Source organism: Patagioenas fasciata, chromosome Z (genome assembly GCF_037038585.1).
Source record: "Patagioenas fasciata isolate bPatFas1 chromosome Z, bPatFas1.hap1, whole genome shotgun sequence".
NCBI classification, from domain to species: Eukaryota; Metazoa; Chordata; class Aves; order Columbiformes; family Columbidae; genus Patagioenas; species Patagioenas fasciata.
Genome location: NC_092560.1, coordinates 85130200 through 85155751, shown reverse-complemented (window position 1 = coordinate 85155751; position 25552 = coordinate 85130200). Strand labels below are relative to the sequence as shown.

The window sequence follows — 25552 nt, the reverse complement described above, 5'->3', positions numbered from 1 at the left end:
CCCCTCCAAATTTGGGGCCAGATTTCGCAGCTACCTACTTGATATATGCCTGGGAACTGAATTTTCAGCTGTGTCAATCCCCTGCCTTGCTGGGAAACCTAATATCCCAAAATAAAAATCTATATTTAATACCCTAAGCACATCCAATAGTTACATAATTCACATCTATTAGCTAAGTACAGTAATGAGCGCTCTACATCTTTAAAACCCCAGTTAATTGTCTCCCTCAGAAGAACAGCCAGAAAAGGCACAAAACGAATCCCACAAAACCACATCTGACAAGTTTAAAAATCTATTTTCCTACAAGGAAATACAGGAAGGGCGGGTGATTAATGGGAGACCGTGAAGAAAAGGTTTTATCCAGCAGATTAATTTCTATGTGCGTTTAAATCCTTCACGCAGTTGGAGAAGATGCTCAGAGGCGAAGCCACAGGGGCTCCCAGGGGCTGAACTGGCAGATGTCCTGTCCGCTCCCCACCCTGCCCGCTCCATCATCATCATCCTGCCCGCTCCATCATCATCGTCCTGCCCGCTCCATCATCATCGTCCTGCCCGCTCCATCATCATCGTCCTGCCCGCTCCATCATCATCGTCCTGCCTGCTCCATCACCACCACCCTGCCCGCTCCATCATCATTGTCCTGCCCGCTCCATCATCATCACCCTGCCCGCTCCATCATCACCACCCTGCCCGCTCCCTCGCCACCACCCTGCCCGCTCCCCAGCCTACCCGCTCCATCATCATTGTCCTGCCCGCTCCATCATCATCACCCTGCCCGCTCCATCATCACCACCCTGCCCGCTCCCTCGCCACCACCCTGCCCGCTCCCCAGCCTACCCGCTCCATCGCCCTGCACATCTCCATGTATTTTTGCCTGCAGAGACAAATAACGAGAGCGGGAGAATAAATCCAGCCTATATGGAGGGCAATCATTTAAAGCTTTCATGTTTAGGGAGCAATTAATTATCCAAACTCCCAGTTTTGGAGAAGAAGATACTTAATCTCTTTTAATCCCCCGTGGCTCGGACCTCTGACCTGAAGATGGCGGCCTTGGGCATCCCGCGCTGCCTCCCCCGGGACAAACCCAGGGAAGGATGGTTTGTAGATCAGAATCTAGAAAGCAAGCACTCAGATTTTAGGCTAATCTCTTAACATACGGCACAACCTGTGCCGACAGCGGCCTTACCTGCGGCTGACACGCGAATGTGAATCGCTCTACGTAGCCGAAGTATCTTCTGCAGGAAGCACGACGCTGGGATACAGGCCAGGAAAAGGGAACACCAAGCACCGCTCTCATTTAACTCACCCCGGATGGCGCGGTGTGCTCCGGAACCGCGGGGTGGGACACCTGCCGCGGCCAGGGCAGCTCTCAGCAGCCGAACTGCGCGGTCAACGCCGTTCTGTGTCACCCGCGCTCTTGTGGAGGACACGGACGCGTTCATCGCGATCAACGCCGTTCCGTGTCACCCTCGCTCTTGTGGAGGACAGGGACGTGTTCATCGCGATCAACGCCGTTCCGTGTCACCCTCGCTCTTGTGGAGGACACAGACGCGTTCATCGCGATCAACGCCGTTCCGTGTCACCCTCGCTCTTGTGGAGGACAGGGACGCGTTCATCGCGATCAACGCCGTTCCGTGTCACCCTCGCTCTTGTGGAGGACAGGGACGCGTTCACCGCGATCAACGCCGTTCCGTGTCACCCTCGCTCTTGTGGAGGACACGGACGCGTTCATCGCGATCAACGCCGTTCCGTGTCACCCTCGCTCTTGTGGAGGACAGGGACGCGTTCATCGCGATCAACGCCGTTCCGTGTCACCCTCGCTCTTGTGGAGGACAGGGACGCGTTCATTGAGATCAACGCCGTTCCGTGTCACCCTCGCTCTTGTGGAGGACACAGACGCGTTCATCGCGATCAACGCCGTTCCGTGTCACCCTCGCTCTTGTGGAGGACACGGATGCATTCACGGCGTTTGCTTTAAAACAAACTCATGCTGGGGAAACACCACCTCCATCCCCCCTCCCTCCCTGCCGAGATTTATTTCTGGAAGCAATTTAATGGTTTGCTGATAACTTTGATTGGTTTCGTGTCAGGCTGGCTTTTAATCTCTGCTCTGTTCTTTAAAACGGGTGCGTGACCGGGGGATGCTGGTCCAGGGGAACAAGTGCAGCAGTTGTCCCCGTGGCCAGTGCCACCAGTGTCCCCAGGACAGCGGTCACGGGAGGGTGGCAGCGAGCGGTGACACCGCCGGCACCACGGGGACCCACGCCTGCACAAGATGTGCAAATCCACCTCCATTTTTGCGATAAAACCAGCAGTTTTCTCTCGCTGTATTCTGAATTTGGATTAGCTCTACAGGACTGAATACGCGTCTCTTTCAAGCCTGTTCCTTCAGTAAATACATATCTAACCTTCCCCCCATTTTAAGCTACTCCAGTCCTTTGCAAAGAGGTTTCCAAACTACAAAAATCAATCAAAATCATATATTCTAAATGTAACAACCAAAGATGATCTTCCCGTAGATGTCATTCCGCCTTCATTCTAAAAACAAAACTCAACATTCAAAAGCTATGCTGCTGCAGCACAAAGTTTCACCTTTTAATTTTTCATACGGGATTAATTTTTAATTTGCAGACATCAGAGCCAGAGGGAAGTTCCCCAGGAGCCTCCTGTTCAAAGAGCATTGCAGGCATTGTTGCCACCGAGAGTCAGCGGAAGGCTCTGATGCACCTTTTCTTACCGATGGTTTTTGTCGAGACAAAAGCGCTATCGCTGGGGCGGGTTCGGTGTTTGCTAGAAGGGTGCAGAGCCGGGCAGAGGCGTCAGGGAGCAGCGGGACCCCATCCCCTGGAGCCAACGCACCTTTTGGTCCTCTCCGGTTCCTGCTGCTCGTGCATCCGCTGTGCCACCAACACCCCGCTCGTCCTTTGTCCTCCAGCCGCGGGGAGTCACGTCCCCCCGTCCCCCAGGGTTATGCCTGATGCTGCTGGGCTTTGTGTGTCACTTTTGGTACTGGGACCAGCATTACACAAATCAGTGCAGCGTCCCACGCCGCACGCGCTGACCTACGTCGTGTTCCTTGAGCAAAACTGCCCTCGGTGTGGCTTTACACCTCTTGGCCAAAGTCTGGCTTGGTGTCCAGCGCCAGACAGTGTGGTGTGAAGCCAAGGAGACAAGCTGCTCCAGCGCACCCGGAGCTCCATCACACCCTGAGCTCCCACATTGCACCCCGAGCTTCTCCATCACACCCGAGCTCCACTGCATCCCAAACTCTCCCGTTGCACCCTGAGCTTCTCCATCACACCCGAGCTCCACTGCATCCCAAACTCTCCCGTTGCACCCTGAGCTTCATCACACCCAATACGCCCCCATTGCACCCCAAGCTTCTCCATCACACCCAATGCGCCCCCATTGCACTTCAAGTTTCTTCATCATAGCCAAGCTCCACTGCATCCCAAGCGCCCCCATTGCACCCTGAGCTTCATCACACCCTGAGCTCCCCCACTGCACCCCAAGCTTCTCCATCACACCCAAGTTCCATTGCACCCCAAGCTCCCCCACTGCACCCTGAGCTTCTCCATCACACCCCGACCTTCTCCCTTGCGCCCCTTGCTCCCCCCTCGCCCCACTGCCCTAAATCGCAAGGGGGGCCGCAGCGCTGGGTCGTTCCATGCAGAACCGAGTGTGCAGCCAGATATTCAATTATCAAAAAGTGATGCTGCAGAAATGAAAAAAATATTGATCTTTTTGCATCAAAATGTAATCATACCAAATCAAAAACAATTAATGTCCTTGAACGCAGATATATGGCAGGAAATAGGAACATACTTTTTATAGGTAAATTGCTTAACATCTAATCCAGGCTTTAGTATATTTTCATTTCTATTAAATGAAGACTGGCGGTGAACACCGAGCTCGCTGCATTTCACCATCTCTCCACACTAACCAAAGCAGTTTATATTTTGCGAAGTAAACAGCAAACCAGCACATCTCATTTTTGAAATTCCTCTGGCTTCTCTTTCTGACCTTTGGTATTTGTCCGTATCGATGCTCTCGCTAAGCCATTGCACAAAAACACCTTGAAGTGTCAAGCTTTAAAAATGAGTCTTCTTCCCTCGTTCTCCCGTGCAGCCTGGATTATCTCGGCCTTGTCAAAATACATTCTCTAGTTAGAGGTTGGAAATATTTCCCTGCTGGCTCCCCGGTATTGATTGCGCAGGCTGGGCTGCGCTGCCCAGAGGGAGGGGAGGACGGCGCCGGCGCTGCCTCCGCGTCCTGCCCGCCCTGCCCGCCATCCAAACCCGGGACACGGGGCTCCTCCTGCTCTCATCCACACCCATTGCCAAACGGAAAGGAAGAAGCTTCTTAAATGGTGGAAACCGTTCAACTCATGGGCCAGTAAATCAGCATTGAGAAATCACCAACGCGCCGTCGGGCTGAGGCCACGACACCCACGCTCTTCAACACGGCTCCGTTTTATTGCACGAGCATATTTACACCGGGCGGTTTAATTCACAGAGAGGATGGGAGCGGATTTGTCAAGAAGCTGCTGGAGAGGCTGACACATGAACCATTCACATATGCGGGGACCTCAGTCATCACAACATTGTCACACAGGTGCCTCATCATGTCACCTTTTGCTTGTAAACTGCCAATGAAGCCACATACGTCTCCACATCTACAAGGACAAGCCCAAACGCAGGACCAGAGGATCGACAGAACACTGAAGATGACACTGGGGGACAACAGGGTGCTGGGCCGGGCTCAGCAGAGCCGCCCCGGCTGGGCTGGGCTCAACTGGGTGCAAGCAGCACGGCAGGACAGGGACACAGTGGGGACATGCGGGGCAGTGACACTCAGCACACCAGCGTCCCCCACCAGGGCTGCGGGGAGCGGACCCGGCCCCGCTCTGCGCCCCAAGGGGCACGCGTGGGATCCCGGCTGCATTTCGGCTGGAAAATGAACACGCACACGCGCACACACACACACACGCACACACAAGATGCACCGTGAGCCGGCGGGAGGATCCCAGGCCACGGCAGCCGCGGTACAGGTACCTCAGCCCTGCTCCACCACAGCGTCTCGGTCCGCGGATTAAAACTCTCTCTTAACCCTCTCTTTAATTTGTTTTTAATCTGCAGGGTTACATATACATCTGTATGAACACAATGGACATGCACGTTGCGTTAGTTCACTTAGAAAAGACCCTGATACTGTACTACAGAGTTCTCCACCGTACACCACATTCCCGCCGCAGGGAAGATGAAGCTTGACGGCAGTTTGTGTTAAACATTCCTAATGGTCTTCATTTCTTGCTTTTTCTATATATAGTTATTATTTTTAAACAGCAAGCAGATATGTGTCTTCCGGATGTCAATCTCATCTCCATGTACAGCGTACTACACAGACATCTAAAAAAATCCATGTTTTTTAGATTTAGAAGCCATTTTTAAAATTCATTTATTCCTTTTTGGGGCAGGGAAGATTCTACAAGTACCATTTTCACTCTATTATGTAAAGACAGCCGCCCTCGGTGAGCTTTTCAGACAAAACCAGCAAAGAAAAAGCTATACAAACATATACATCAATATGTTTAAATAAAATAGTATTTTATAGATCTTTTTCTTTCCTGTGAGCATAAAGCAGCACACTTGCACACTATTAAATATTTCACAGAATGAGATATGTAAGAGGGAAACACAGTCAGAGCTAACGTTGCACAGGACAGGTACCAACACACCCACCCCACTAACTCACCTCTCGCCGTTTCTCCGGCCAGAAGGGTCCCCGCCGATGCCGGTTGTGCCGCCCCGGTCCTGCCCCGGTCCCCGCGAGGCCAGCGCGGCGGTGCCACCGCGGCTTTGGGGCCTCGCTGCCCCGCGCCTCCCGGCACAAATGGCAGCGGCTTTAGGAAGAAAACGCTTTTTATCTTTTTTCTTTTTTTAAATAAATACCTGCATTGGTAAAGAAAAACACCCTTATATATAAATACTCCTTTTTTCAAGTTTGCTATTCCACCTTAGAGAGACTTTTTTTGTTATGTACACGTGGACTGTTTCTTGCAGACGACAGCAAACAGTGACCGGGCACAACAGCGCTTCCCGTCCTCGGAAACTGAGACTTTGGGTGAGAAACCCCCGGCACGGAGCCCCCCGGCACCCCAGGGCTCCACCTCGTTCAGTGCTCACTGGAGACAGTACATGTAAACACGGGCTTTTTGGTAAACACTGACATTCTGCGAGTGTCCAAGGAAACGTGCGGTTAGGAGGGCTGCGGCAGAACCCACATCCAGCAAGGGGCTGGATTTGGCCGCTGGCACAGCCGGGGTGATCCCGAGGATGCCACCATGGCAACACTGGTCCCGCTGCTCCATGCTGCGCAGGAGCCATCCTCAGCACCATCCCCAGCACCGTCCCCATCCTCCCGCTGCAAGGGAACCACTGGTGTCAGCATGGGCACGGCGAGGAGCGCCGCGGCAGTGAGGGTTCCCCTAGACCATGAAGCGGTGCTCCTTGCCGTCGTGCGCCATGAGGATGACGAGGGGTTCCCCTAGACCATGAAGCGGTGCTCCTCGCCGTCGTGTGTCATGAGGATGACGAGGGGTTCCCCTAGACCATGAAGCGGTGCTCCTTGCCATCGTGCGCCATGAGGATGACGAGGGGTTCCCCTAGACCATGAAGCGGTGCTCCTTGCCATCGTGCGCCATGAGGATGACGAGGGGTTCCCCTAGACCATGAAGCGGTGCTCCTTGCCGTCGTGTGCCATGAGGATGACGTTGCGGTTGGAGGTCCAGATGAGCCGCGCCAGGCGCAGCGCGTTGTGTGAGCCCGGCGACGCCGGCTGCACCGGTGGCACCTGGTAGGTCTTGATGCAGCGGAGCTGGGGCGCCGAGTTGAGCATGCCGATGCTCCCCAGGAGAGACGTGTTCATCTGCAGGGACAGCACCGTCAGCCCCTGCCTGGATCCCCCTGGACCCCAGCGTCCCCTCGCCACCCCAAACCGTGACAATCGATGTTGCTCGAGCTGGGCCAGCTGTGCTGTTTAATGCCCTGTTGGTGCACGACCGGGCACACGGGAAGCCCTGACCAACTCTGTGCGCTCAACCTTACTGCGCTGCTTGGGGGAGTTTTTAAAGGATGCTGAACATAAGCGTACGCCTTCAGAATTTCAGGGAAAACTGTGAAATATTAATGAGATTGTATTTATGCTAGACTGGCGTTTACCAAAATCACTAAAACACTAGAGCCGAAGATGCGCAGAACAAAGAGCAGTCGTGGTGGGTACGGACAGGAAAGCCCAACAGCGGGAGCTTTTCCTTGCCCGGTGGCTGAAGGGCCGATGGGAAGCGACCTCCTGAGCCCGGCTTGCTGTGAAGCAGCCCAGGCACCGCTGATGCGCCCCGTGCAGCTCCACCATTTAACAAACGAGACCCTCTGATCTGACCCAGCAGGAGGCACAAACCCTGCCCTCGGAGCAGCGCCCCGGGAAGGCTGGGCGGAGCGGGGACGCTGCGGGCGCGCTGCTGCTGCTGCTGCTGCTGCTGCCGCCACCTCCTGAATTCTGATCAGGACAGAGCACGAGCCATTACTTTTTCGCGGCTCTTCTCGGCAGCAGCGCGGTGTCAGAGGGTGTAAATCACGGCATCTCTAGCAGGGAGCGTGTGAGCACCACTGACATTTTCACAATTTAAATCATCTTGAGTAATAACCCTTTTAAGATGACTAATGCTACTGATTTTCCTGCATTAATAATAGTGCCAAATAGAACACAGAAGGGAAAAATCACTAGCGCACGAGGTCACATTTTAAAGCTAAATGTGTAAGAATATTTAACTCTCTATGCAAAAGCCGCTTTAGCGTGCACATTTACACACCTGGAGGAGCGCGGCAGATCACGATTTACAAGTCATGCCCGACTTTTTTCCTGCCAATTCTGAAAGATCTGGTCTGATTGCTTCCCAGATTCTCCCTCAGCACTTAAATGGAACAAACACAGCTGATGGATGAAGATTCCTGCTGTTCTCATTTACCGTCTCAGAAAGCGCACGATACAGCGATGGGTAATCATTTACTAATTTCTTATAGCACCTGTAGAATTACTGAATGGCACAGAAACTGGGGAAGCACGTTAAAGAGCGTACCTGGTACTTACGGGTATAACTGAGTTCTGTTCTATAGTCTGGCTACTGTAAGACTCAAAGACTGCAGTAGCGCACATCGCCTGATCACATCGGCTGCTTCCAAATAACAAATTAAGTCTAAAGCCATTTGAAGGAAGAAAAAAATCCTGCTTAGAGGATACAGACAGCAGCCTACAGCTGACAAAAAGCATCTGTACCGATGCGAGGTTGCCAAGAAAATGATCGCTCACCTTTTAAAGACAACAAACCCCTAGATACCTCACAAAATGGTGGCCTGAGTGGTTCAGGCTCAGCGTTTGCACCTGGGGCTCCCCGCTGTCAGCGTCTCCTCGTGCACAGCCGATCCCCAACCATTACCGGGGTGGTGAGGGCTGCAGCCTTACCTGCCAGAAGCAGAGGTGGCTGTCGGAGTTGGAGTAGGTGGCGAGGTAGCGGCCGTCGGGGGCGAACGCCACGGCCGTGATGGGGCCCTTGTGCCCGTGGATGGTCTGGGGAGGGAACGGGAAGAGAAACAGAGCGGTCACCACGCGGCACCGCCACGGTGCCCAGCACAGTAACCACAGACACACGAGCACGGGGGCTTCCAGAAACCCTCTGTGGAAGGCTGAGGGAGGGCAGTGTCGGCACGAAGAATTAAACCTGACGCAGAGATGCCTCCCAAGCTGTGTCTCCAGCCCTGTCACACGCGGGACTCGTGCCCAGCACAGAGAACACCTCCTCCTGACACCCAAATGGGAAAACGCCGTGGAAACGGCTGGTCAGGTGCTAAATACCACGACAATTCATCCTAAGAGTTCTAATAGCTGCTCAGTCAGTAAAATGGAATTAAATCAGCGCAGGAACACAATCCCCGCCAAACTCAGCTGTTACACCAAAGTGGTTTGTCAGGCATATGCACATACTCTGCAACACCCGCTCAGCAAAGCCGGCTGCGACAACAGGAGCAGCTGCGCTACACCCATCCCCGGCACTCCCGGAGACGAAGACCGGCTCGGGGCTGCAGACGGAGCTGGCCGCATAGAGTAAGAACCCCTTAATATACTCATCTCTTGTTTATAATGCAAAAGGCATGTGAACTCCAACCTGCCCCTGTAATGTAATCACCACAACCTGGGATGAAAGTTTGAAAAGGCAATTAATTAGGTGATCCAATGCTGGGACCCATCAAACTCTTCAGCACTTAACAAGCAAGTAATACTTGTCAATAAAATATGTTTTGGTAATACAAAGGTAGAAAAATCAATAGTACTAGCACACTTGTTGCTCTTTTTACTACTGAAAATGTGTTCTAATAAGTACAATCCTTAAGGGAATTAATCTGCTTTGTTATTTAAAGGAAGTGCTTCTCTAATTGATGCTAATCCTTTCAAGCCAAGATTTATTTTTCAGTGCACTCCGTCAACAGGCACTTCACAACGCTCATCTCGTGCTTCCGAGGCCAGCGGGTAAGCCTAACGAAACCAAATTAGTGCTGCTCATTCCAAATACTCTGCTTGCACCCAGACATTTGGTGCTGGGACTCCTGAACGCTGCGTTAACGAACCGCAGCGCTAACGAGCCAGCGGAGAACACGCGGCCCAACGTGCTTTCTGTGGGATGGCTTTGGACCGGCTGCCCCCAGCTCTGCTGCTCCGAAGCGGCTCCGTCCGCACGCAACGAGGAGCGCAGGTCTCGGTCTCGGTGGCGGGGCAGAGCGCGGGAGCGGCTGCAGCTGCGGCAGCGCCGGCGCAGCCACCGCGTTCTCACGGGGGACGCTCCCGGCAGAGCCCGCGCTGTCCCCACGCAGTCCCCAGGCACGGCAGACCAGCCGGTGACAGCCACGTTCTGAGCGCGGCGTTCCCTAAACCCTGCACTGAACTGTTACAGGTGATGTGAAACAAACGCCGTATCACCACGGCAATTCCATTTTCAGAAACTTACTAAAACGCACACTTCAAGTTGATAAAGTAACCTACACACCCTATTGAGACATACTAATATTTTACTGCCTTTATTATTTGACATTTGTCTCCCCGATAACCCCGCTCGCTGCCACCGCTTAGGGCTTCACTACAGGTTACAAAGGTTAGAACAGGACTAAAAGAACACGGGCAAAGAACTTGCAACGAGTGAGAGATACCTGAGTCAACCAGGACCCAGGGCCACAGCACCAGCACACAGCCTGCTGTAAATTAACGAGCTAAAACTTCAGCACAAGGAAGAACATCTACACCCACACTATGCCTTATTTCCCCTCGACAAGTTGCAACCTTTTCAAGCAGCGTTTGGCCAAATTCAAATGCCATGTATACATTTCAAAAGAGAGACAGATTTGAGGATGCCAGCTCACCTGAAACAAATTACCAAGAGCATCCCAAGCAGAGGACATGAGATGTCCAGGGGCACCAGCACACTAAGCCGCGTACCTGTTCCAGAAACTTCCTCGTGGCTGCAGAATTACCAGCGGTGCTTTTGGGTGCGGGTGCGTGATTTCTGGCTCACACAGTGCACGGATTCCATGGGGTTTTGTCAACAAAGGCCACGTCTGCAGACGGAGCGGCCGCAGCTCTGCCGCACGCACAACTGTTTTCCAATTCACCGCGAAACATCAATTATCTTTATCAAATAACAGTATCTCATCTCAGTCCATTATCAAGATGGAGTCTTATTTTAGCTGGACTGCAGCCCTATCTGTATATCAAGGCTGGCCGCGGTGCCAGAGTGAGCGAAAGGCTGCGAAATAATCAATAATCATCAGCAAATTGTGGTCGACAGGTTGCGAGGATGGAAGTTTTTGATGCAACCTGCACCTTTCTGCGCGGCTGATGAAGCTCACGCTCCGCGGCAGGGGCGCGCCGCCAGGGCAGCTCGGACGCGGCACCGGGGACCGCGGCGCTCCGGCCACCGCAAAGCCCTCCGGGATGCGCACACAGCCGGGATCCAGGGGAGAAGCTCGCTCGGGAAAGGGCAGCGAGAAAGGACACAAACGGGAACACCAGACAGGTCGCCAGCGATACCTGTCTATTTAAACACAGCCAGCTCTCTGCTTTCCAGAATAAAAGTGGGATGAGATCACCCACATAAATGAAAAAAAGCATAAAAACATACATTAGGTTAATCGCAGAGCACCCTTTCTATCCAAGCTGTTAGCTTTATTCAGCGCTTTTCTTATGATAATTTATTTTTGAAATAGAAGTAAGGCACAGAACGAGGTTGCAAGCGTTTTGTGCCGGGTTTTCACTTCTGAGCATGGCGTGAGCGATCTGCAGGCTGAACGTCGCCTCCCCGGGAGGGACGGAGAGGTGATCCAGCCACACACCTCCCTTCCAGCACCCAGCAGATCCTCCAGAAACTGAAACCCCAGCAAACCTGCCACCACCCACATGGCCAAGCAGGTCATTGTCTGAGCACCAACCCTGCTCCCCTTCCCGCAGCAGATTCCTGTTGCGTTGTGCTGCCCGTGTCGAGATCTCAGTCTCGACCTCCGAGATGCACACGGAGACACTGGAGGATTAAAATGAGAATTAGTGTCTATTTCCTAGCAAAAGTAGAACTGATGTGCAAGATTAAAGACTGATTTCTACCAGCCACCAGGTATCTTCAGAATCTGGCTTAAAACTGCTGCATTTCCTCTTCAGACAACAGAATAAATGGCAACAAAATCATTTGCTTTTCCAAACCAAACCAATTCCTCCCAAAGAAAGGCACGTTTCATATCAACTTGATGCTAGTGAAACCTTTACATAAATATAACATGAACACTGTCAGCGTAAACCCAAAGTATTCCAGAGCGTTCCTCCCCACAATCTCCTCCAAGGCACGGATAATTAGTAGGAACTTAGAATGTGAAGAATGTGAAACCACCTGGTAGCCTATTAGCCTGGAAAATACTGAATACATGACTTGATAGAAAAGGGAAAAAGAGAGAGAACCTAATCTCTCCCTAAAAATGAGGTAAAAAAACCCCACCACGTATTTTGAATTCTCACAATACAATAAAAAAGGCTGCAATTTTAAGCCCAATTTAAAGCTTTAACAATTAACTAAAGTCCCAAAGCCCTGACATAAGATATTTCCTTGAAAGTGAGATTTCATGTAGAACAGTCTAGCAATTGTAAATATTCATATTGCAGTTACAACCTCTCTTTCAAAGGCATTAGGAAGAAGCGCACGTTACCAGGCACATCCGCACAAAGCGGTAACGCGAGCCAAGAGCACGGCACAAACGCAGGTAACTCAGGTGCTGAGCTACCATCTTACCGGCTGTACTCATAACTGACACCTTGTTAAATAACTGATACTAATACTGTAAATTTCACTGGAAAAAACCTGTCATCTATAAATGTTGATCTATGGTTTGTTAAGAAAGGTGATCCTTGGCATCCATCATTCTATTAATCACTCGGTGTCATTTTCCAGTCCGTACATACAACCGCCTTTCCTGAAAGCGAAATAGAAATGTGCTGGGAGGAAAAAACCCCACCTAGAAAGTGGTTTTGTTCCTTATCGATGCAGTTCAAACGCCTCCCCGTTTTTTGTTCAAGCAGATCACCAGCACCCTGTGTCACCTGCAGTGTGAAAATCAGGGAAGCGTGTTCAGAGCATGGCTGCGAGAGGCGAAACCCAACACCTGAGCTTCACCCGCAGCAGCGCAACGACGCTGTAACGCACCGGGTAAGGTCCCACATTGGATCATCATGAATTACTCAACGCCCACATCCCCACACAAAAGCAATCTCTCCCTTTAGCCAGCATTTCTGCTGGTTTTGGGGTGAGACCCCAACAGCCAGAACTATATTGGCGTGGGGACAGATCCGTGTCTCAACTCACGCTTGATCCAAGCACACCAGGGCAATTAATGCATTTTGATAACCATTGTGAAAGGCTTTCACTTCTGAATAAAAGCATGTTAAAAATGTTCAGCTTTTTCCCCATTTCAAAACTTCCTCCTACACAACCCTGAAGTTATTTCACATCTCCTGAGCAGCCTGGAATCTGCTGCTGAGAAACAGAAGAACTTACAAGATCGGATTTGGAACAAGAAACCTGTATCCAATAGATGGCGTTGCCCCCTAATAGTCATGTACCCAGCACACTCCTAATTTTCAGATCTTATAAAGAATAATAAAATGTGCAAAGGAGCCTGCCCTAATTATCGCAGGAGCCCCAAAGTGTATTTCCATATTCAGCAGTTTTTATAGTTCATTAATAAATCACGATCCAAGTGACTAAAGCTCAAACAACATAGATCAGTCCATACTTCCTATTTGCCTGCATTATATAGCTATTTATAAAATAAATCTGGCCATCTGAGCTTCCAGAGGACATCTGTCTAAGCAAAACCCACCAGAACATCCCATACAAAGGTGTCAGGTGCCAGATTTGGGAAGGAAAGCCCGGAATCTGGGCACAGCCGTGCTCAGCCCAGCGGGTGCTCTGCGGATCCGCAGCACAAAACGCCACCTGCTCTACAGCGCACACATTTGTTGAGGACTAACGGTAACGTCTTTTAAACACAACAAAAATGCACGGCTACACACACACAACAATAAGGCAGATCCAAAATACAGATATTGTGTCCAAGCTTTACATAAAGACCATTGAAACTCAAGGAGCTGATCACGCAGTACAAGGAATAACAAAGAATGTTACCAGAGAACTTCTCTGAAGAGATACGGCAAATACTTGGTCATGTAAACGGTTTTAACTCCAGGTGCTCATTTCAACATGACCTGTAAGTCTATCTTCTCCTAGGGCACTGGTCACCCGTAAGAAAACCTGGATCTTATTTGACGTCAGAAAAGCGTAAGTACCTCAAACGTAAGCATCGTGGCATCTTGTAGGGAGGAGTTTTAGGAAAAAACCAAAGCCCTTGGTGGATTTTCTCTGTTAGGTAAGTGCACTGCTATAACCACTTATACAAATGGTGTGTTTCAGAGCAGGGGTGCACCCACCCAGCCCCGGGAACTCCGTACCGAACCGGGGATCCCCGCGGCGCTGCCCCGGCGTCCCGGCTGCTTTACCTGGCACTTGCCGGTGCGGATGTCGTAGAGCGCCACGGAGCCGTGCCGCGCTCCCACCGCGATCCGGTGGCTGCGCTCGTAGTAGCTCACCATGTAGAACCTGCGTGGGACACGAGAGCGAGTCACAGGTGAGACCGGGGGGTTCACATCCATCTGCAACGCCATCGCGTGATTAGTGTCGGAACAGAGCTTGATTGAAAAACCCATCCACCGCCAGTTTTCATAGGTGGCATCCGACTAACAAAGCCAACTGGTGTTTGATACGTTCTGCAGAATCACATCACATTTATTTACTTCTATTACACAGTGCTCGACTTCTCCAATGAGTTTGGGAGTAAACCACACGATGATCACCAGGTCCCCGAGTGTCCCCGTGCCTGTTCTGTGTACGGGGAACACAACAATGCTGGATGGCAAATGTTAAACCAGGCAATCCTGACACCCTACAAAGCACTTTTCCTTGAAAATCAAATGAGAAAGAAAGAGAGCAAGCATAGGGAAAAATACACAAACTCATACATGCTTGTTTGGCACGGGGGGGCGCAAAACGAGAATTTATCCAGCACTCCCTTATCTAATAACATCCTGCAGGTGAAAAGGAACTGAAGCATGTGATAGTCCTTAACATTCAGGCACCAGTTTGAACTCGAACAATAGCAAAATCCAAGGAATTTCTAGACCTTGCAACACGGGAGAGCCAAAGCACAGGAGAGCAGCAGGTGCTGCTGCAGGCCAGCAAACGGCATTGCCCTCGCTCCTCACGGCCTTCACACGCTGGCTCCGGATTGCTCTGGGAAAGAGGGATCCACCAGACTGCACAACAGCAGAGGGTGCGGGGAAAAAAGCTTAAAGGAAACAGCTGGTTTTGGGTGCAATTTTCTAAAAGAATTAATTACTCCTTAAGCTGACATCCGGTTGTCAGCTCTTTAGCCTCATTCTTTATGTTAAATGTTCATTAGAAAGAGCCTGTTGATTAACATCATGGCTAAATTAAATCTTAGTTTCAAATTCCAGTATCTTGCAGCAGCCAGAGGGGTTCTGGATAACAATTCTGACAGGCTTCAGGACTATTTCACTTCTCATTACTTTTCCTTTCCACGCAGTGAGGCGCTGGGCACCACCAGCATCGCCACAAGAGCTGACGGACCCTGACCCCTCCAAACCCTGCAAATACCCAACCTCGGCCCGGCAGAAAGAGCTGGGGTATTAAAAGAATTACCATCGGGATTATGGCAAAGTGCTTCCCCTTGGAACCTCTCCAGAGATTCAACCATTTGCTGAAATCCAATGAACATTTCCATTGGGCTGAAGGGTGGGGTGCTGTATCATTTTTACAATGGCTCTAACTATGTAGAATAGGAAATATTACTGGTAATCTAACAAAATTTTAAGAGGACATATCACTATAAAAATCCAAGAGGAATAAGGAGATTTTTGCATTAATTCCCACTTAGCCTTGCATTTCTCTTTTAAGGTAAGCCTTTTAAAGTACCGGGAAGAAGGAAGATTACCTCTGTCAGTGGACTACCTGTCAACAACATCATTCTTCTTTTCTTGAAACTATTAAATATTTTAATAGCTTATTAAATTAAAAGGTAACGGTCGACAGATGATTATTATAATTTATTGGTTGTACAACTTTAATGGTATAACTGGGATATTTATCACAGTCTAAAGATACTGTAAGTGTTCCCATTTTATAAATCACATTTTACTATTTGAAGTCTCATTTTCAGGGGGTGGCAGAATGAGCCCAAGACAAAGAGAACGGCTGATGGTGAAATCGCACTGTGGGTCAGCGAGGGAGGCGGCTCCGGGGCCACCCGTGCCTTTGGGTGCGCGGTGATCCACCGGGCCACCGGCAGCGCCTCACGAGGCGGCACCGCCCTCCCCGGCCCCAAGATTCTGGGCAAGCTCCTATTTGTCACTTTCCCGAGCTGCCTCTCGCCACGAATGGCGGATTTTCAACGCTGCCCGAGCCGTTTCGGCACACTGGGGTGTGCGGGGCAGCTCTACGTGACCAGCAGCGCTCGCTCCGCTTTGCGGGGGAAAGCACCGTGCCAAAGGTTGTTTTGCTCTTGAGAACGAGACACATCCTGCTGGTGACCCAGCAGCTTTCCTCACGGTTTTCTCACCTGCAGATGGCTGGAAAGCACTCCTGAAGACCCTTCTTCTTAACCAAAGACCCTTCCAGGCAATACATGATGATGTCCATCACCTTGGAAACAAAAAGTTAAAGTCATTTGATATACAGTATTTTATGTTCCATAATAAAAGTTCTAACTAGCAAAAATAGAGAATTTCCATGCCTGACTGCATCTTTGATATCCAACTTTCAAATATAACTGAGATAAAACAAACAAGAACTGTCCTGCACGTGAGAAGAGTTTACACCAGCAATGCTACTGATAACGGGAACCATTCAGAGCACCCATAAACAGCTTTAAACCAACAAACCAGCAGTGAACATCAGTGATGGAGCTCTACAAGTAGCTCTGGTTTGAAAAGGGCCTCTGGGCATCAGTATCAACGTTACAGATCTGTCACATCATTTGTACCGTTCCTCAACAGCATCCATCAGCGCCAATGAATGTGCCAGATCAACCATGCACGGGATCCCCAGTGCCACGAGCACCCCCGAGCTCCAGCAAGTTCTCTTGCTTGGGGTTTTGCCCCAACAAAGCAGTTTAGTGCAATTTAATGCAATTTTAACATTTAGAGTTCAAAAAATGAGCTGGGCAGCATAAATCAAATCCTCTTCGTGCACAGAAAGGTTTGCGGCCCACACGAAGGAAACTCCACAAGACACGGAAGCCCCAGCAGGGCCGGCGGCACAGCCTCACCTCCACCAGCAGGTCCACCACGTCGGTCGGCATCTTCTCGATGAGGATCTCGATGACTCTGAGAATCTCCCCTTTCGCCCGGGCCAGGGTGGTGGTGTGGATGTTCTGCTGGGACTGCGTGTTGGCGGCCAGGGCCGTGTGTCTGTGCACCTGCAGACAGCGGACAATGGTCATGGGCAGAAGGTCTGCACCGTGCATGATGCTCTGCTTCACTTGGAGATCTGGGGATCGTTCCTCATCATCAGTGGAGCCACTAATGGTCACCCTTGGTGGAGTCTGCAAACTAGGGCTTACCTGCTTTACGTCATTCTGAGTCTCACTGAACTAAAGGCCAAGGTAAGGGAATGCCCGGGTCTTGATTACATCTTTCCTTAGGTATTAGATAGCTGCTTCATAACAGGCTTTTCTGGCTGGGCACTGAATATTGCCCACCCTATCGCTTTGGCTCAGGCTCAGCCAGACTGTGCCCAGCCCACACCAACCCCTGCGGCTCTGTCCCCACTCCATTTTAACTCATACTTAATGTGGTCCTGTCTGCATTGCCCAGAAAAAGCAGGATTTTACACATCCTATTGGAAGTTTCCATAATCAGCGTACAACGATTAAGCCAGACACAAATTACATCCCAAATTCTGGGTGATTTGAGCATCTGCGGGAATACAAACATTCCGCTTTCCGGGAGGGGCGGGCGGGAGGGCGCGGGTCCCGGGGTCACCCACCTCCTTGGCGATGGTGGTGATGAAGGCGGGCGGGCGGGCCGTGGCGATGAGCGACAGCGCGTGCCGCGCCGAGCGCGCCGAGTCGGCCGCCGGGCTCAGGGGCAGCCCCATTGTGATGCTAAACGGGCGCCGGACAAAGCGGGAGAGAGAAAAGGAGCATTAGAAATATGGAGTGAAAAGATTAGAAACAGCTTATAATGTCAGTTCAAGGTCAACGGGAGCACTCAAACAGTTAGAATATAATGGACTTCCAACAATGAGCGGTGATTAGGAGTCAGGGTGTTCTATCATCAAATACAAAATCGAATAATCAACCATGAAGATTGAAAACAGTATGCGCATCTGTCTAAAGCGTTAGAAAGGCCTTGTTAACAAATTATCCGTATGTGCTGAATACATATAATCCAACTGAGGACGAGGCAAATGTGGAATGTCTTCCCGAGAATTTACGGTTTCTTCTTTTATAATGTTTTAAGCACAGGCTGCAAAAAACCCCCCGCTCACGGTAATTGTCCTGAACTGAGCTCAGCACTGGTTACCGGGGAGAAAAGCTTCCGCCAGAACCGCCAGCACTGCACCCACGTGGCCTGATTCGCCTTCCTGCGTGACCCTGCGGCAGCGGCACCAGGTGACACAGCCCGTGCCCTGTGCTGCCCAAACACCGACAGCACTCACATGCTCTTTAGAATCTCTAACACCGAGTTTTAGCCACAATTCTTTGGATAACAGCAAGGGACTAACTGCCATCTAAATGCCCCATACGCCACATTTTCATTTGCTATGATATGATAAATGCAAGAAACGATGAGGTAATGATGACTATAGCAGCGAGGAAAGAGCCTGCAAACCAGTTTGCCAGCTTCAAAACGTTTCCAGGTGTTCTCCAGGTGTGGTCGGTCCTGCTGCTGTGCCCACACCTGCACCAAGCGCTGGCCCCACGAGCTGTGAAGGAGCTGGTCACAGTACCAGCGCGTGTGAACCAGAGTGTTAATAACAGTGAAGCTTTCCGCTAAAAAGCCTCAGAGGCTCAAGACTTTGTTAAAGCAGAAGGCTGCAAGCAAGCTCCGTGTCAAGCAAGGCTTGGAAAAGAAAAGCACAGTCGTGGAGAAGAGCAGAATCATCCCATGCTTTATCTCTGGCATCTCTATGTGCTTCTATTATAAATTGGTAAACCCTGGTTTATCAGATTCATTTGCTCTGAGAACAGTCAGACACAACCTGCTCTGAAAAGAAATGAGGGAAAGGAGACATTGCCCCATCTTTGGGGTTGTTTCAATCACAACACATCTGCTGCCGCAAGCAAACCAGACGCCGTCCCCGTTTCCCCCTCGTGTCGGCACAGAGCCCAGCCGAGCGCAGACCCGCAGGACCCAGGGCGGCCAGGAAGAGACCGGTTCGTTGGTCCCAACTCCAAAAACACTGGAGTTAATCTGCTTATTCACCTTGCAACATTAACATCTGAGAGCTGCTCTTCTTCTGGGCACCCTCCCTTCCCCAGATGCACCCCACCTTCCCCCAGGCCTGAATCCCAACAGCTGGAGGCTTTTGGGAACCAATACGCTATTCAAATAATATCTTCAACTAAATATAGATTCTCTTCATAGATAACTTGTTTATGTGTGTAGCACAATTTGTCACAACCAGATGTCCCTATATAAAAGTTTTCCACTAAACACAAAACGAAAGAGATTTAGCCTAGTTCAGTACACACGTATATAAACATATGGATCAATCAGAATGCAATTTGCTAATTTTGGTATATCATAATCTATATCAAACTATAGCTTGTAATTCAATAAGCAAAACACCAGACAGCAACGATCCCTATAATCATCGTGCCAAGAAATCCAAGTCCACTAAGTGCTGGAAAACCCCTCTGAACGGAGCAGCCCCACTGGCACAGCCGGCTGCCCGCACTGGGGGGACTGGGGCAGCGAAGTGCTTATAAATACCGGAGCTTTGGGAAACACCTCAGATATTTAGTTAATTCAGAAGGGAAAAAGAAAACCACGGCTGGTTTTTTGGTCGATAGATGTGATCTTTTTGTTAGTTTGAAAAAGCAGCAGCTTGCCATAAAGCTCCTTCCCACCGCACCCTCGGCAGGAGGGGCCCGGGGGGCAGGTGTTTCGGTGCGGGGCCCGCGGCGGAGCGGGGGGCAGACACGCTGAGCCCCCACGCGCCGCAGCGGTGCCCAACAGGCCGCTTTCAATCCAAACCTCGTTATGGGTTAATAAGCAAACGCCTTCTCGCTCGTTACGCCATTTATCAGGACGGCAATTGCGCTGGGCTCCTCCAGGCTGCGCGCCGATGCGCTCACTCGCCCGCGCGGCAGACGGAGCCGCGCTGACCTGTGACAGCAGGGACGTCACCGTGGGACGCGGGGACCGGGCACCCCCGCCAGCCCACGGCGGCACAGGCGGGACGGAAACATCGCGGCTGCTCCTGCGCAGCGCAAAACTCACCCAAGTCCACACAACCAACCACCTTCAGCCCGTTTTTAGTTCAGGTCTTCAATCAAAACTCATGGATGCTCAATAAAAACGCTGCTCGTGTCCTGCGAGGTTGCACACGTTAAAGAAATCCCAAACAATAACAGTCAAGAATCCCATTATCTTAACACCAACTGCATTAAGAGACAGGATTTTCCCTCTATTGCAAAGTCATCTTAATGACCTCACTGAAGCATTTAGCCATAATTATTGGATTTAACCATAATAATCTGCTGGCATGACTGACAGCACATAGCACAATCAAGTGTAAAAGTTTGCCTACATGTTTGTGCACATGTAACTAAAGTTGTACAATAACAGCAATTTCTAAGAAACAACACAAATACACACTTAGAGTTCCACGCAGCAAAAAAAAAAGCATTACATTTTTCCGTGTATTTTAGGTCAAAGTGTCAGACTTCGTCACAAAACCTGCTCCTTCCTCCAACCCCAATTACAAATACCTAATTGAAAGAAGACTTTATTTCACAGAGGTTAGAACGCAGGTGCAAGGCAGCACACCATATAAATCTTGATTTAGGACACCTTCTTGAGTTGTTCTCTGACCCCAGAGCCAGGCTGTGCTCTATTGAGTTTATCACTTCTGAGCAATCCTAAGTCTACAGGTTATCTTGATGCTATCAACAGCGGTGCTGTTGAAAACACAACCACCTTTTCAAAGGGCGCTTTCCAAAACAATTCACATCCTAAGAGCTTGAGCTTGTAAAACCAGGGTGGGGAGGGGGAAAATCCACGTATTCAGACACACTGGTGGGAAATACCTTCTGAAAAGACTGCTTTACAACAGAGAAAGGGTACAAAATAGTATAGAATCATAGGGTGGTTAGGAAGGGGCCTTGAAGGTCACCCTGTCCGAGCCTTGCTGTGAGCAGGGACACCTTCCCCCAGCTCAGGCTGCGGGACAGACTGATGCATTTTAGATATAAAAACGTTTAACTCGCTTCTCGGAATAACTGGCAATACAATGGGAAGCCAAGCGCCACGTACCCCCGGCGCAGAGGGGGTGATGTGCTGTTGGGAGGTGCCAGCGCCGCGGTGTCAGTGTCATGGTCAGAACCCCTCCTTTCCCCACTGGAAACAGCGAGTTAGACGGTTGAGACGCCCCACTGGAAACCGGAGTCACCCCACGTCCCACCCCTGGGCAGGATCCCACCCGCTGGGCTGGTTTGGGGGTGAGCACCCAACACCTACTTGGCCAGCTGCTTCTCGGCGTCGGCGCAGAGCTCCAGCAGCCCCATGAGCACGGCCGACACGTCCATGTAGGGCTCCCAGACGGTGAAGCCGCGGCCGATGAGGTCGATGGCGGTCCTGCGCACCGTGCTGTGCGCCGGCAGCTTGGCGCTGGGCGGCTGCAGCAGCAGGAACGTCAGCGCCTTGCCTGCGGGGGGACAGAAGCCGCTCAGAGCCGCGCCGGCACCCTCTGCTCCCGCAGCCCCCCGCAACCGCAACCGCGGCACGGCCGGCCCAGCCGAACGCACCGCAACAACGCTGGCTGCCCCGAGGCTTAAACGTACTATTGGCAACACTAAATAAATAGTATTAAATGCGGTTTGGGAAGAGTACGCAAAGGCTACATAGCTAAGTATTGTTGCCTGCAAATGGTGCAAAAGACAGAATAAATCAATACAGAAACAACAGTCCTCCCTTCAATAGACACTCACTGAGAAAATCATGTAAATCTGTAACATTAGCAGAAACGTTCAGAAAAAAACAATTCTGAAATAATTTCTACGAAAAACAAGCTTAAAGGATTAAACTTGGGAAAACTAGTTAAAATGAACCATGCTGAGATGACAGGCTTTTTAACGGGGATCTCGGCTCCTGGTGGGTCTGCTCAGCTGAGACACGGCGCAAACCAGGCACCCAACTCACCAAACCTCCACCAAAACAACGGCTCTTTTCCACACGTGCTGCACGCACTGAAGAAATGTGATCAATCATTTCATTTAGGAGACTATTTTTTTTAGTAATTACCTACCTATAAAGCAAAGGAAGGCTAAACCAAGCAACACTCCCAGATAACTTATCATTATTGCTACATAATTATTCGTTACCTCTTCATAACGTTCATTCAGCTCGCTCTGGTGGCAAGGATAGCCTGTTAACAGGTTTTTCTCCAGCTTTCAGAAGCAGGCTCTGAGCTGCTTGTTTTGTGTGTTAAATGAACCACCTGTGGTGTGACGTGCTCAGCAAAGCCAACAAGAGACGCTTCCCCAGTCCGGTCACCCCAGCCCCACACGTCTAAAAGAACTGAAAGGTCCTTCTTGAAGCGGACACCAGGCCACAAAGCTCTAATTTGTCTGAATTTCACGTCTCAAATATCAGTATTTTTTTGGAAATCGCGCCGACTCGAACATGAGGGCAGAGAAATCCGCCCCTCGTCCCGGGATCTCCGGGCACCGCTCCTGCTGCAAACGCAGCTCAGGACGGGATGGATGAGCCCACGTCCCTCCGCCGCCCGCTCCTCCGCCTCGACATCTTTGTTTAAGCTTTGACTTGGTTTAAATGAACGAATTAATATTGACAAAAACATCAACTAAGCTAATGAGTTGTTAGTTAAGGCAATAAACATGTCACATTAGAGTCAGCGCAGTAAAGAGGTAATTAGCCCGGAGCGGCTCCGCCGGGGGGGCACCGCGGTGACCGGGACAGCGTCACCCACACGGTGCCACCGGAGCGGTGCGGCCGGTGCCTGCTCCACGCAGAACCGCAGCAGAACCAGCGGCTTGTCTGTCTTGTTGGATATATACATAACACCCTTGAAACCTGAAGATCTGCCCCGGTGAAAACAGTTGTGCTGATTTACACGCGCCTTCTGCTAACGACAGCCACTGGGAAACTCAATAACAGAATATTATACAGAATAAAGCTCCCTTCTTTAAAAATTAGGCTGCGACTTATGAGATGGAGTCACTTCAAGCAGTAACTCGGCAGAAAAGCAGTTCAGGAGATGAAATTCCTATATAATAAAGCTCCATATGCAGCAAAGCCGGTGCTGTTAAACACCTGCCTGCCTTTCCAGGGGTTTGCTGAACACATCAAGGTTTGAGCCTTTGCTCCTTATGGCATCTTTATTAATGAAGACGTGACATGAATACTAAAGCTCATCAGTTATTTTCGATGCATGTAGCCCCCGGATTTCCAAGATGCCTTTCCTGGCTGAGTCTGGAGAGCTGTGACCACATTACATCAGTCAGCATTGTTACCCCCGATCTGCCGAGAGATTGAAAAATTAAATCATTTGCAGAGGCAAATCAATAGCACAGGCACGAAGGAGACGCTGATAACTCCGACTCGGGCCTCACAACGTGCCACGGGATCAAGTTCCAGCTAAATACAAATGATGGGCTCGGGAACGTGAGTTAGCGTCCTTGCACCTCGTTCTGTTTTGTGTAGGAGGTGCGGGACTGCTCTCGTTTCCAGCCTGCCCTCCCAATTAAACCAAATTGTCACCCCTTCGGAGGGATGTTTTCCCGGTTTGACGAATATCTGTGAATGCCAAGAGAAATACAGAGATATAAATGTGGAGAGCCGGGTTAAAATCCATATCCCTTCGGCCCTCCCTGCTTTGAGTACAGCAAATTCTTATTGCGCATCTTCTCTCATCTTTCAGACAGGTATCAAACCAGGGATATCCTTAGGCCTAAATTAAAAATAGCCACATTATTGAAGAATTTGTTCTAAAGACTTAATGATAAAATGATTTCTTTTCAGTCACACTCAATGTCCGATTTCCTAGGTGTTTTTACAGAACCCATTTTCACGTTGGCCTTTAATATCATTCTGACACTTAGGTTTTAACTGAACTCCCTTTGGCTCTGGTCTCTTCGAGCCATTTAAACCTCGTCCTGGCACCAGACCCAACGCCTGCAACTCCTCAGCCCCTTTCAGCACTGACACGAGTAACGCCTGCGTTCATTTGCAAAAGCACGGTCTCACAGTGTATTCAGAAGCAAAACAGTCATCAAGTGTGACAGTAGCGAGATCGTACCATATTCAAAGCAAGAAACCTCAGAAACGTAATTTAATCTTCGGGGGAACGCTCCCTCCGTGTTAATTATGCACGTCATTTCTGGAAATGTAACGAGAGGTTTAATAGGTCAGAACAATCAATTCTGGGTGCAGTAAATTGCCAGCGTCTCTGTTAAACACCATAGTATATATTGCTTTTCCAGGGGAGAATATCCACTGGGGGGCCAGGAGAGCGCTGCCTCTGCATCACGCAAAATTCTGGAAGACTTTGCATCATTCATTAGGAAGGGGACAAAGGAAAAAGCAGAGAGTCTTTCTAAGAGCTGGTTTCCCAGCCTTTTCAGCCTAACCCCGGCCTAGTTAAACCCACCTAACAGTGCCATTTTTCTTCCTCTCCAAACCTGCAGAGGGGGAATCAGATGTGAACGCAAGATCAATTCTGTTCCAAGACACTAAATGAGGTTTAGATCAGACTTGTTTCAATTTATGGAGAGAGCCCAACTATGCTGCCTTAAATGCCTTCTTCCTCCAACTCCGAAATTACATTACAGAGCTATAGCAAGAGTACACTACCATTATTTTAATCCAAAATTTGTTTATAATCTAGCATGAAGGAGAAAGCCAATATGACTCGGGTCATAACTGTGCATTAAACTTTGTATTTTCATTCCTGTTAATTGCATAATTCCATTAAACCACACTATTTATTTTAATGTTTTCTAAGGAAAGCTATTTCCATAGAAATGATCATCATTCCATAGGAAGTAGCTGTTTCTTCCACCCCACTACTGACCACACTATGAATCTCAGGTCTACCCCATGTTAAATTCTACTGTCAGATTAAATATATTTGGGACACTGCAATGCTGGAAACCCCAGTTTAACAGAAGACATGAAACACCTGACTTTACACCCCACATCATTCCCTGCTTGTGTACACTTGGTGTGCCTGCATACGTGTAAAAAGGGACTGCAAAGCCACAGCACAACCTCTCTACCACAGACACCGCTCCAGCTGCCATGATTGTGTGACGTGAAACCCCAAAACGCGCTGTGCGAGGAGGTTATGCTCGTGTAGCCTGAAAAACAGTATCAGTAACTCAGTGCCACGAACATGCTGTCGTATTTGACACTGACTGAGTTAAAGGGCAAAACACTTACCATTAATAACTATACTGATGGCAGATGCTTGGAAAAATACACTGCGTTAACAACAGAATCAAGTATTTTCATATTCAGGACGGAACAGTCGTTCAGATTTATCAGCCCATTAACTTTATAAACACAGCATTAGCTGCAGTTTAAGTGTGATGTGGTGCATCCGTAATGAGAAATTCTTCGGGTGGCGTTTTATAATTAAATATCTCAT

At 49.9% G+C, this 25552-nt stretch overlaps 1 protein-coding gene across 4 annotated transcripts in view; it reads right to left on the bottom strand.

Moving 5' to 3' along the window:
• Positions 1–5111: 5111 nt before the first annotated feature.
• LOC136115085 (WD repeat-containing protein 7-like) overlaps positions 5112–25552 on the bottom strand; it is a 61364-nt gene continuing 40923 nt past the window's right edge. For all 4 annotated transcript variants that reach the window (XM_065860958.2, XM_065860957.2, XM_065860960.2 and 1 more), the window contains 7 exons: positions 21403–21589; positions 17702–17819; positions 16983–17132; positions 16275–16357; positions 14140–14239; positions 8521–8625; positions 5112–6927 (listed from right to left, as the gene is read on the bottom strand). In XM_065860958.2, coding sequence (XP_065717030.1) covers positions 6724–6927; positions 8521–8625; positions 14140–14239; positions 16275–16357; positions 16983–17132; positions 17702–17819; positions 21403–21589 — 947 coding nt within the window. In that variant the 3' untranslated portion in view covers positions 5112–6723. The remainder of the gene's footprint in view (positions 6928–8520; positions 8626–14139; positions 14240–16274; positions 16358–16982; positions 17133–17701; positions 17820–21402; positions 21590–25552) is intronic.